The 14,041-nt window shown below is 38.1% G+C and overlaps 1 protein-coding gene across 1 annotated transcript in view; it reads left to right on the top strand.

Moving 5' to 3' along the window:
- The window catches only part of MAP3K2 (mitogen-activated protein kinase kinase kinase 2), a 96,485-nt gene extending 82,890 nt beyond the window's left edge, over nt 1-13,595 (top strand). The window contains exons 16-17 of the mRNA XM_032637069.1: nt 901-1,078; nt 4,390-13,595. Of these exons, the coding sequence (XP_032492960.1) occupies nt 901-1,078; nt 4,390-4,615 (404 nt within the window). The 3' untranslated portion in view covers nt 4,616-13,595. The remainder of the gene's footprint in view (nt 1-900; nt 1,079-4,389) is intronic.
- Nucleotides 13,596-14,041: the final 446 nt, after the last annotated feature.

Below are 14,041 nucleotides of genomic sequence, written 5' to 3'. Positions count from 1 at the left end.
GAGAGCTCCCCATGGCCAAAGCTGGAACAGCTTGAGTGAAAAGTCATTGGATTATAACCCAAAGTATAAAATTAATATCCATGTGTTCAGACTGATAGAAATGGATGGTTGAATAAATAAGTGGGAGAGAAGACACAAATCTCCCATGCAGAATAATTCCCTTATATGTAACTACTAAGCCTGTAGCATAACTTCTCACTCCTTTACACATAGTGAACTTCTTCCAAAGAGCTAAGTATGGAAAAGGGGAAAGAGTAACTTTACAGGGGAGGACTCTGCAAACACCACCTCAGCCAGGCTATCAAGGTCAGTTTATAATAAATAAAATTAAAAGTTTATTATAGAAGTAAATGAAATTTTAAAACAGAAACCTCAAAGCTTGCTTAGATTAGATTTAAAATACACTGTACAGAAACTGAGAATGAAGAATGAAAAGATTTTGATTATGAAGGTCCCTTAAGAGGTTCCTGAGGAGATGCTAGGTCCTCAGGGAAATAATCTATAGACATGGGCTTCTTACTTTATGACAGAGAAATTGGGGCCAAGAGCCTGCTACTGCTTTTCTTCATCCTTCTCTGAACTTCACATTCTTAGCCCTTTCCCCCTTTCTCTTCTTTTTCATCCTCGCCTCCCACTTGCACCAGTCCTTTTCAGTGGGAGAAACTCCTTAGGTCTTGAATCACACAGGTGACTCTAAATATTCAGTGTTCATGTAATAAGTTTTTAATGCACACTGACTGTATGACTGGCATTATGCCAGGTACTGCTCGGAAGGTGAAGAGCAGCCTGATTTTGGAGACAGATTGAAGAGTCTGCTAAGTAATTTTCTGCCGTTGTTCTTTTATGTTGTATTCCAAATTGCCAATACAAATAATGAAATGAGGATATTTCTTATTTTAGGCGCAAATATTCTGCGAGATTCAACAGGCAACGTCAAACTAGGAGATTTTGGGGCCAGCAAACGGCTTCAAACCATCTGTCTTTCGGGGACAGGAATGAAATCTGTCACAGGCACACCATACTGGATGAGCCCTGAAGTGATTAGTGGAGAAGGCTATGGCAGGAAAGCAGATATCTGGTAGGTTTTGATGGGGGATTTGACCGAAAGCACATGCCTTCTTAACATATTTCCACCCAGGATGGAATTTACTGAGGTAAATTTATTTTTTTGTACTTTTGAAATAGGATGTCAGGATTACAAGGATTAATATCATTTTAACTGTGTGTGTTTGAGGCTTAATAAATGACTAAATAAACAGAGCTTTTGAACCTGTCTTCCATTCTTTAGGAAAGATCTCTTTTTTTTTTTAAACAGAGGACAACTTATTTTTATTATTTATTTTAATTAATTAATGTATTTATTTTTGGCTGTGTTGGATCTTCGTTGCTGTGCGTGGGCTTTCTCTAGCTGTGGCGAGCGGGGGCTACTCTTCATTGTGGTGCACGGGCTTCTCACTCCGGTGGCTTCTCTTGTTGCGAAACACGGGCTCTAGGCACATGGGCTTCAGTAGTTGTGGCGCACGGGCTCAGTAGTTGTGGTGCACGGGCTTAGTTGGTCCACGGCATGTGGGATCTTCCCGGACCAGGGATCGAGCCCATGTTCCCTGCATTGGCAGGCGGATTCTTAACCACTGCACCACCAGGGAAGTCCCAGGAAGGATTTCATCTTGAGCAAATTTCAGCATTAGAAAGCTATCTTCATTTTATTTCCCTGAAGAACTTTAAAAGTAATTAATCTTTATTATTAGTCTTATAATTCAGTTAACCTTTAATTGCTTAATAATTTTAAGTTAGAACATAAAATGGCCATTTCCTACTTCCCACTGAGAAATTTTTTTTTAAATTTATTTAATTTATTTATTTTTGGCTGCGTTGGGTCTTCGCTGCTGCGCACAGGCTCTCTAGTTGCAGTGAGTGGGGGCCACTCTTCGCTGAGGTGTGCAGGCTTCTCATTGTGGTGGCCTCTCCCGCTGAAGAGCATGGGCTCTAGGTGCACAGGCCACAGCAGTTGCAGCATTCCGGCTCAGTAGTTGTGGCTCATGGGCTCCAGAGCACAGGCTCAGCAGCTCTGGCACACGGGCCCAGTTGCTCCGAGGCATGTGGGATCTTCCCAGACCAGGGCTTGAACCCATGTCAGGTAGATTCCCAACCACTGCACCACCAGGGAAGCCCCGAGCAATTTTTTTGATAGATATGCATTTTAGGCACCTAAAGACAAAGAATTTCTAGCGTTTGTATTCTTTGTAAGATAAAGACAGAAAACAATTATATTGAATGTCAGGTTAGAGAATTATATAAAGCAAAAATTATAAAATGAATAACATTCTTTGCCTAACAAATTTGAGAGCTTAAATTTTAGTTTATTTTCATTGATATTTATGTTTAAACTACAGGTTTTTGTTTTTTCTTTTAGCTCAAACACAGGCTGTAGTACTTTATTATTTTTTTTAATTTAAGTTTGGCTGTGTTGGGTCTTCATTGCTGCGTGCAGGCTCTCTCTAGTTGCGGTGAGTGGGGGCTATTCTTTGTTGTGGTACTCTGGCTTCTGATTGTGGTGGCTTCTCGTTGCGGAGCATGGGCTTTCCGCGCATGGGCTTCAGTAGTTGTGGTGTGCAGGCTCAGAAGTTGTGGCACACGGGCTTAGTTGCTCTGCGGCACGTGGGATCTTCCCGGACCGGGTCTTGAACCCGTGTCCCTTGCATCGGCAGGCAGATTCTTAACCACTGCGCCACCAGGGAAGCCCTGCTTACTTTATTTAACAATGAAATAGTAATAACAGTAATTTAGTTGTAACAAAGCCATCAACAGAGCAATATAAAAACAAAGCCCAAATTGATTATCTCCTTTAAACAGGAAAAACCACCGTTAGTCTAGTGGTTCTCAAACCTATCCACACATTTGAGGAATGGAGGGAAGGAGGAGGATTGGTGCTTAAAAACTAGCTATACCCAAAGCCCAAATCTGAACAGTTATATGAGAATCTCTCAAGAGTGGGGCCCAGGCAAAGATTTTTGAAGTATTGTCAGGATTGAGAACTACAAGCCTAAAGTAATAAGCAATAAAAACCATGCTTTCAAAGCAATTCAAAAGAAGAAGCTAAAAAAAAAAGAAATATGATAAATTTCTTTCCCTTTATCCTGGGAAAAGGAGGGTAGCCCCTATTCATTTCCTCAGTATTTTTTATTCATTTTTGATTGCCCAGAGTTGAGTTTAACAAACATCAAATATTGGAAGTTATACAAACATTTTACCCAAATTGAAATTTTCAATACTTTACATTTAGAAAGCTCTTTCAAAACAGTACCAGCTTTCAGAAAGAAAAGCACATTTTAAGTTTGCATAGGTGTTTAAACTGTTAAACTAAGAAGAGTCAATAAAATGCACTAGAAAGTATTTCACTAATAACAGTTGTTATAAAACAATATTCATTTCATGTACCGCAAATTAACTTTTTGGTGCAACGAGGAATATTTGAGTGTTTCCCATCTGTTTCTACAACTGTCAGAATTCATTGAAGTCTAGAATCCAAATATAAATTTTTCTTCAAGACTGCATACATAAAATGCTTCCCCTCTAACTGCCCTCTGCCCCTGACAAATCCCTGTTGGGAGGTCCAGTAGTGTGTGCAGGCATATTTATCTTTAAAACAGACTTTCCTCATTTTTCAGGTTTGGGAATGATACCACATCAAGTATGGATATATTTTTCCTTATTTCTTAAGAATACATAAATTCACTTAAAGATGTCTCCTCAAATTCAGAAAACCCCGTTTCTTCAGCCCTTTCTGTCAGGTCTCCGTGTCAGTCGATCTTAATCGCCTCATTCCTGCCCCGAAGCCTTCTTCTCTCAGGTTGTCTACATTCGCGCCCTCAGGGTCCGCCAGACGACAGGAGCCGAGGGATTCTCCTCCAGTACCCGTAGGGGGCGCGGGACCGGGGGCTGGTGTCCCCGCTGTCGGGTGCTGGCCGCGCTTCAGGCCGGGCCCGCCGAAGCCACGCGCACCCCTGCGTCTTTTTGGCGCTTTGCGGCGGCCCGGGGACCCCGCGGGGCTGCCCAGGTTGTGGCGGCGGGTTGCGGCGGCGGGTTGCGGCGGCGGCAGCGCCTCGGCAACTCGGAAGTGAGGAGAGGGAGCCGCTGCCGAGGCATGTGGAACCGCCCGCCCGGCCCCGGCCCCGGCCCCGACCCCGGCCCCGGCCCCGACCCCAGAGGCTCCGTGCGGGAGGCCGAGCGCCGACCTCAGTTTTTACAGCCTTTTAATGAAACTTTACGTTTGAAACCAAGTCGTATTTAAATGTATATGGACTTCACGCCTGTTTCTCATTTTGTAGTTAGTTAGCTGACTTCATGATGATGTTGTTTGTGTAAGGTCTTTCTTTTATTTCTTCTTAGGAGCGTGGGCTGTACTGTGGTGGAAATGCTAACGGAAAAGCCTCCTTGGGCAGAATTTGAAGCAATGGCTGCCATCTTTAAAATCGCCACTCAGCCGACGAACCCTAAGCTGCCACCCCATGTCTCAGACCATACTCGAGATTTCCTCAAACGGATCTTTGTAGAGGCCAAACTGAGACCTCCCGCTGATGAACTTCTAAGGCACATGTTTGTGCACTATCACTAGCAGCCAGTAACCTCTCCTGTGCCTCTACCCAGCTCCCATCTATTCATTCACCTTCTCTCTGACTGCACTTTTCTTTTTTATAAAAAAGAGAGATGGGGGAGAAAACAAAGACAAGAGGGAAAGTGTTTCTCTTGATTCTTGGTTAAATTTGATTAATAATAATAGTATCCTGAAGTTTTTATATTTAATCTTTTTTTCCCTTACAAGAACTTGAAACTTTTTTTTTTTAATTTTTATAATGTACTGATGTGGTTCAGAGACATAAAGCACTTTAGTACATAGTCACTCTTTTTAGTACAAAAAGATCATTTGGAATACCTAAAGATTGTAGAGTCTTTCCCTGTGTCACTGACAGATTGGCAGTGATGGGGAGACATGGAAAACAAGGAGAAGAAAATGATGTATAATTTGTAGTTTTTAGTGATAGTATTTAAAATAGATTCTTGTTTGTGGGGTTGAGCCCTAAACTTGAGTTTAGGATAGGTACTCAGCTTAAAGAATATAGGTTCCTTCTTGTATCTGTATTCTTTAGATCCTAACCTCTGTCTACCAAGCTTTTTGCTCAGTAGGACTCTTGATAGCAAATATGAATCTCTAGGAGGTATGTTTGTTTGTTAATCCTAACCAGTATAATAAGCAAATACACTATAATAGATCCATGTTACTGGAATCTATAAACCTTGAGGGATAGCTTTCTGCTTAAAAAAAGAAAAGATATTGTTTTATTTTAAAACAGATATAGGAAGTCAATAAGCAAATCCAAATTAAAAGACAAAAGGAGATTGCTCTAATTAAATGTGTAAGCAGTAGAAGAGACCACATTTGCCGGTCAACAGAAATAATGAAAAGAAGAACTAAGTGTTGTTTAGTGTATTTTAAACTGTGTTCTTTACCCGAGGGGGAAAGTCCCAGAAGTCAAGGGGAAGGAGAAATAATCAAAATCATGTATACTATATCTTCCTTTCTAGCTCCTGATTCCCCATTGTTTAGGAACTAAGAGTTTAACCTGCAGTATCCATGTGTTAAAAGCTAGTGTCATGATATGAAACCCTTGTTCTTGTTCTTTGGATCACGGACTACTAAAGCACCTCAAAAAACAGTTAGCATGTGAAACAGTGGTTTTCACAGCTGGGGTGAGGATAGTTTTGCTTGGCATTTGGCAATGACTGGAAACATTTTTGGTTGTCACAACCAGGAGGATGCTAGAGGCATCTAGTGGTTAGAGGCCAGGGATGCTGCTAAACTAAAGTATACAAGAACAGCACGTCCAGCCCCCCAACAAAGAATTATCCTGCCCCAAATGTTAAAAGTGCCGAAGTTGAGAAACCCTGATGTACGTACCAGCCCCAGTTATAAATGAAAATGGCCATTTACAAAGCAGGTTCCTTGCAAAAAGTAAGTTTCAGAGAGTGATGTAATGCATAATGAGGGTTTTACAAGAGAAGATACCACTACTTCAAGTCGAGGGTGAAAGGTCTCAACAAACAGCCAGTAACAATCCTTTCCCTTCCAGCTGCATATTGCACCCAAATCAGTAACTTCCATTTTAGACACAAAATGAACTTAAACACGGAGCCTGTTGAACTCAGTCATCTGTGTGTATTCTTTCCTCAATAGTCAATTCATAATTGTGGGAAAACAAAGGCATATTAAAACAAAGTATTAGCTACTTTATAGGAAGGTTAAAAACCGCCAGGTATTTCTAATATAAGAGCAACGACATTAAGCGGAATGAGACAGCTGGGAAACTCCCACTATCTCTAATGGACTTGTGCTACTGAAAAACATGAATGATATCGGTAATTTGGCCACTTGCGATTTTTTTCAACGTATTAAAGCAAATGCTAAGTACTTTATTTTTAAAGGTCTAGAAAATAGTATTCTTGGAGGCCCTAACTGTGATGCTTTTCATGGGATTCATAAGGGACTCAGGTATTTTGTTTTCTGCTAAAAGGTATGCTCGTTTAGGAACTCTTTTAAAATACTTTGTTTCTGAACTTAAGTAGATCTTGTTTTACTGTATCAAGGTCCTATCTGGCATTCCCTGTAGGAATATTTGAAACTCCATTAGCTAGTCTGAGAAGAAGTCAAAGCACAAATATAGTTGTTAAAGCTTCTCACATACCCTTATAATGAAAGGAAGCAGCTTGCAAGGAAGAACATGAATTACTGGCCTCCTCCCCCTGGGAACTCAACTGCCGAATCTTGTGCTATAAACATAGTCCCCAAGGATGTGGATCTATTATAATTTCTTTATCTTTTATGAGTGAAGGCATCTCTTCTACTTGAGCAGGATCATGGTATCTGGACCAGTGGGCTTTTCCTTTGTTTCTTTGTATTGTGTGGTTGTGATTTCCTTTTGGCTCATTTTTGGTCTATCAGGGTAATCAGCAGTGCAGAATATGAGACAGGTGCTCTTTAAAGAGAAATCTTGGGAGACTGTGAAACCCAAAGCAAAATTGTTTGCTTTATTTTCAGTCTCTTTTTCTTTTTGAAATGCTATAGAAAATAAAATCACCTGAAAAGAAACTACTACTTTAACACTGCTGCACAAGACCTTTGTTTTATAAGAAAAATATTACTAGCTATGGAAAAGTATTGTTCTTTATGAAAGACTTAAGAGTAGACTAATAGTTTACAGAGTTATATAAAAATGTGATGTGAATTTATTTCAGACAAGTTGTAAAGGTACCAAAAACCACAGTAAAAGTTAATATATATAAAAACTACTAGAACAAAAAAGCTTAAAGTGGGGTGAGGTATGAAAGACCAAAATTAAATTTAAAAAAGAAAATTTTCAAAGGAACCACCTCTATCAGGGGCAGTTAAAATAACACTCCAATTTTTTCTTTCTAATAATTGTATGGATCAACAAATGAAATTTGGACTTTTTAAGATGACTCTAAATGTATTTTGTTTTTTAAATGCACAACTGATTCTTCTATACTGTAATGTTTCTTTGCTGAGGCTGGAAAATGACCTGACTGCTAACTTTGTGCCTTTAAAATGCATTCTGCTTTGATAGTGGCAGACTTTTTGGTGCTGGAGAAGATTCACTAGCAGTCTTATATGTGCTTTTCAGGAAATATCTTTCTACTTAGGCCTTGAGAGATTCAAAATGGCATGATTTAGGCTTGGACCAAATATAAGATCTTTTACATTGCAAACAAAGTGTATTGAATAAAAGGGTTGAGAAATATCATAATGACTAATGGAAGTTTTGATGATAATTCTTTAAAATGTATTTAAAAATATACAGACTTTGAAATTTTCAGTATGACTATCTTTAATTTTCCTCATTTACAAAACATGTTTCTAACCTGAAGAATGGTTAAAGACTACTGCCTTAGAAAGTTTTCAAAGGCACAGTCAACCTTACATAATTTATATAAGAGATGGAAATGTTAATGCACAGGCTGAACTATAAAAGAAAAATTAAAACTTATTTCATAGTAAATTGAATTGGCTTTCACTTGAAGGAGTCTTTATCTTATTCCCAGTAGAAGCTACATTAAAAAGAGGAAACTATTTCTTTAGAGTAGCTTTCTTTGCTACTTCAGCTCTTATATACGTCAGGTCTGGTGTGTCATATTTCTGAGACGGAGTTGTTATAAGATACATGAAATCATTTGAGAAAATCAAATCTGAATAGTTTATAGGACAACTAAGCTTGGGTGCAAAAGCCAAGATGTTCGCCAGATGCAAACTCCTTGGCCCACAGCAGAATTCTTTGTCACTGATTTCATTTGGGACCAATAGCATGATATAAAATCACCTGGTGTCAACCAAGTATAGGAATCTATTGATTTTTTTTTTAAATATGGTGAATCCTTTTCATTTGCTTTTTCAGTATTGTGGCTTATTATGGTACTAAATTAACTTAAGGAGGTCACAGTCTAGGAGGAAAAATGGGCAAACAGTTTCTTTTTTTTTTGCGGTACGCGGGCCTCTCACTGCTGTGGCCTCTCCTGTTGCGGAGCACAGGCTCCAGACGTGCAGGCCCAGTGGCCATGGCTCACGGGCCCAGCCGCTCCGTGGCATGCAGGATCCTCCCGGACCGGGGCACGAACCTGTGCCCCCTGCATCGGCAGGCGGACTCCCAACCACTGCGCCACCAGGGGAGCCCCCAGTTACTTATTTTTATGGCATATCCTGAATCTGAAAGTTAAGCAATGATGTTTTAAAATGTTATTTCTTATGAAGTGAGGGAAAGCAATTTTGGGTAACCATTGGCTATTATAAACTAAAATGTCATTAGCAACAGCAATTAAAAGTATCCCCAAATTGGAGGGATCTGCGTAGGTCAAGCAGCCTCTCTCTCAGGACTCCCTCTTACAAAACCCAGCCTCTGCTCAAACAGTTCCAGTGATGGGGGCATTTATTCCATTACAGAGTATTTTTTCCTGCTTTTTCCTTTAAAGAAAAAAATATTTTCTTTTGGTCTAAATTGTTAAAATACCCAAAAACATTTGATAGAAATTGAATTCTGTCAACAGTGTTATTTATACTAAGATCAGGAAAATTTCTTGAGATCTTATTGTTTTATATGAAGTTTGGCCTTAGTTACAAATGCACTGTTCATATTTATTTGAATTTTAACATTGGTTAAAATGTCAACGGAAAGCAATTTGTTAATTTTTCGTAGTGCCTTTTTCTCTGTATGCCTTAATTTTGTTTTGTATCAATAATAATTCAAGTTACCCACCGAAATGAAGGTTTTTCCAAAATCAGTAGGCTTCAAGAGTTGATTTGGCCTTAGACTGTGTATTGGCCCTTAAACATTTCTTAATGCCTGCTTCTTCCTCCTACCCTTTTCTACCTCTTTTTTTTTTTAATATGTTAGAAGAGAAACATTAGCATTGTTCTGTGATAGACACATTGCAGTTTTACTAGACACAAATTCCTAAGATAAGGATAGAAAGAGGTATTCTAATTCTAAAGAGACATAGTGAATTGTTTTCCAGGTTGATTACTTGATTTTCAATCACACTGGCACTGTCCAAATTCTTTGTATGTCGTGGTTCAGTTATGATTTTCAAAGCAGAACTAGAAAGGTGGTTTTTGTCCTAAAGAGGTCAGTTAAATGGTTTACAGATGTTAAGGCAATGAGACTTAGGGCAATGAGCAAGAAATCCAGGGATAGCAAATTCTAATCCTTACTTTATGACTAACATTTTGACTAAAACTCCACCTTACTTTTCTGTGAAGTGTGTATGTGTGTGTACGTGTGTGTGTGTGTGTGTGTGTGTGTGTGTTTGGAGTTGGTGCAGGGGTGGGAAGGAAGGAAAGGTGTGAATGTCCAGTTAGATTAGTCTCTGTTCTTGGAAGAACAGCTCAAATGTGTGTGACCTACTGATGATGGAATGCCAGCACATTTTCCACAAGTAGCTAGTACAAACGGTTGTTTAATAAAGGTATTTATTGTAAATTGCCAAGCTCTTGGTTGCTAAAAGTAGATTAAAATTGAATTTGTATGTGTGTATAATAGCTTATATGTAATTCTTAAGTAGAAAGTAATTGGTTTTGCATAGTTCTTCATGAGCTCTTTGGAATAGAAATTCTGCCAGACATTATCAAAACAAGCTTCCTTAGCTTACCAAGTGTTCAAAAGGAAATTTTACCTCTGTTTTGGTTGGCTAGGGAAGGCGTGCTGTGAAGCCACTGTTCCTACTTCATAGTCGTCTTTAGCTTTGCTTTAACTTCTGCCACAGTCTGGACAGGATGCCATAATAGGTGTGAAAGTATCAGGGCCAACCATCTCTCTGTAGTCACCTTTCAGAGCTGTAGATGGTAGTGAGCTCTCAGGGGAGTCTAGAGAACCTTCTCTAGGTTATAGTGAGAGCAGACATGGTTTCGTTTCAGAAGGTCAAGGGAGGAGTCGCAGCTATCGTAAAGAAAAGAATAAATTTTACCTGTTGCCTGTATACAGTCTCTTATGTAATTCTTCATATTTTTCATAATTGGGCATTTTAATTGACAGTAATGATATTTTTGTTAATAACAGCAAAGGCATTAAATCAGTGAGTACTATTATTCCCTATGCCTGATGACTTATTGTTTGTATTTACAATCTGTATTATCAGAATCACATTAAACCAAAGCTTTTGTATTCTCTGCACATACAGCCAAAATGATTATCACTGTTACTTCTGCCCACCTGTAAGCTAATAGTGTAAAAATAATAAAACAGGTACTAGTAGAATTTGTATCTCAATCTAAACTTCAAGTTAAAGACAGGTGCTCAGTGTTTGCATTTAGACATGCAGGAATTTACTTCAACTATTATGGAACTATATAGACATTATGAGCTTGAGTTTGTACACGTGCCAATCTTAATTAATGTCACTTGACCATAAACGCATATACATATACCTTGACATATGATGCCTCAGGTTGGTGGCGTACTTTCTTCCTAATGTCTTAACATTTATGAACTTGTGTTTGACTCGAGGGGCATTTCAGGAAAGCTGTGAAGAAAAGTAGGTTATGGACTTTTTGTGCCATAGACACTTTGGAACGTAAGGACGAGTCTGCTCTCCAGCATACATGCAGAATTTGTCCCCAGGTAGGATTTCTGAGTCCCTTAATGCCAGTTGAGAACAGTAAAGTTTGTGACTATACTGGAAAGCACTTTTGTGTTCACTTATTCATGTAACTAACAATTGGTGACTTTAGCATTAGCATTGCTTGGAGGGGAGAGATAAGTAACAAAATTACATCCTAACTCTATTAGATACTTAGGCTCCAAAATGGATTTGTCATGTTCTCATTTTTTCCAAAGACTTTTTTCCACCTGGAACAAGAAGAGAGAACTAGTGGAAACATTTGAGCTGGAAAGGTTTATGGGCCAAAAAAAAAAAAAAAGTGGGCCAAACCCTTGCAATATACCCTGTTCAAGTGAAACTACAGTGTCTAACGATAAGAATACTTCTTTAAAAACAAACAGTTGTTTTTAATACAATCTTAATTAGTAAGTAAAAGGTTTACATTTTTTCTATTGCTGTTGGTTTTAAAATTTGCTACCCTGCATTCTGAAATATTGTAAAAGAGTTAATACCAAAAATACTTTTAATGTCTGACATCTCTTACATTTCACATGGTTCTTTCTATTCAAATATCATTGTAAATAAAAGTAAACTTGGATAAATCTGAGAATAAACTTTTAATTGTTGCAAACTATGATTATCAATTTGTAAATTTACCCTTTGACCTAATGTACATTTTTAAATGTAGCCATTAAATTCTCTATATTTAATCCATTAGTTTCTCTCTGTAAACGTTTTTAATCTCAGTTGAATGCTGGGCAGTTTATAATTATGTACAAAGGTGTTCTTTTCCTATCAAGGTTGACTTTTTTGCACATTTTTGGAAATGTTTAATTTGTACACTGATTTACTACTCTGACCAATAATTGTTGATGGGTGTATGAGCATCATGAATGCGTGCATTGAACTACTGTCTGTGTCTCTACGTTTAAACTTCTTTCAAGATGTAGCCGTCAGTAACTGCACTGCTATTACTGACTTAAATGGACTTTCTTGCTTTTACAAAGTATACATATCTATGGTTCTATCTTTGTTGAAGAACTCAGGAGTTCGACATCACTTTCTGATTTTATATGTATTCTGAAATCCATGACTAAGTGGAAAGTATGCTTGTAACTCTGTGTATCAGGGGATGTGTGTGTGGAGATGTCTTTTTCTGTCTGTAGGTACATGTATATATCCCAGTAATTTCTTATTTTCATTTCTACATTTTTATGAACTTGTTTTATAAGGGTACTGTTTAGTTAGAATAATTAAATATATATAAAGCTTTCTGAGAGATTATTTACTATATGAATATATTTTCAGCTGGCTGATCAAAAATATTTTTTTAGTTTTGTTTTTAACCATTCAAAATGTATTTGTATTTCCACAATTGGATGCAGATTTACTTAGATATCTATCAATTAAAATACTCTTGCAAAGAACAACATTGAATTCTCTCTGGGAATTCTATGAAATGCAAATTAAGAGAAAAAAATAGGTTTTAAGCAGTAGCAAAAACACTGTCCACTAAAACAGTCTTTGAATTCTCAGAACTATGAAAAAATGTGAGAAACTAAATTAATTTGAAGAGATGTCAAAGGTTTTTATATCTCCAGTTGCTGTTGGCCTGGCCTACTGTTGTTTTTGAATATTTCCTTTATTCTTCCCCAAAGATTTCAACTTTCAGTTTTTTTCTTACTGGGCAAGGTCAGACCTCATTCATAAAACAATATATTGACAAATTCTGATTCTCTGTAATTGACTATAAATTGGTTTAGAAATGTCCAAACATACATTGTGTCTTTATACCGTACTGTGTATTTTAAGTAACTGGCAGAAAAAGAATTGGGAATTAAAGTTCCAATCTGACAATGTTGTTGTGCTTAAGGAAAACCTTGTTTTTAATATGCGGTACCATGTAAAATTACTTATGTTAGGAATAAAGTCCACTGTTGAAGTTGAATGTCACTAAGCTTATTATGTTACAAGGAGCCGATATGATTAGAAAAACCTACCAGAAGCCAGATACAGTGTGGTGTGTGCCACATTTCATGCACATTTTGACTTTGTGTTCATTCAAAATTGTGCTTGTAAAAATGTATAAAATTTCTGAGTTTTACAGATTTTATGTACTTGTTTTTTCTTGCTGGTAAATAGCCTTTTTTTTTTAATCTAATGTGAAAGAAACCATGTTTATATTTTGTTAGTGATCAATGACTTTGTTTATATGGAAATTTGTATATTGTTGGCACCCATCTTTGTTTAGATTTATCGTGCATGAAGGCCTGCAATAATTAGCACAATGAAAATTGCTTTTTCTTATATGTTAGTTCATTTTTTGAAAGATTGTGGTGCAAAGGCTTACTCTAAGTAACCTTCTGGACTATGGAATGAATATAAATGAATGGCACTTTGAGTGTTAATAAAGCTGATATTTATTTCCACTGTGACTGTTCTGTCCAGATCTGTTCTTGGACACATTGCGCTCACGGTTGTCTTTCCTTTGCCTGAGCTGATCACTTCCTAGGAGACCAGTAATAGACCAACCTAGAAACACTGCAACTAAATCTTCCCAGGATACAAGTTTATAATGTTCTACCCAACATGCTCTGGCATATTTCTCTGGACACTTTGATTACCCAAATCAGAAATCAATGGTGATTAAAAACAAAGTCTGTTGTCAGAGGGTAAGGAATGGATGCTCCCACAGTATTGGAGATCATTTAAGTTAATGCCACATTTAGAGCAGGGGTCCCCAACCCCTGGGCCACAGACCGGTACCGGTCTATGGCCTGTTAGAAACTGGGTCGCACAGCAGGAGGTGAGCAGCGGGTGAGCGAGTGAAGCTTCATCACCCCGTCGCTCGCATTACCGCCTGAACCATTCCCCCCGCCCC

This window comes from Phocoena sinus, chromosome 7 (assembly GCF_008692025.1).
Source record: "Phocoena sinus isolate mPhoSin1 chromosome 7, mPhoSin1.pri, whole genome shotgun sequence".
NCBI classification, from domain to species: domain Eukaryota; kingdom Metazoa; phylum Chordata; class Mammalia; order Artiodactyla; family Phocoenidae; genus Phocoena; species Phocoena sinus.
This window is presented reverse-complemented; position numbering and strand designations above follow the sequence as displayed.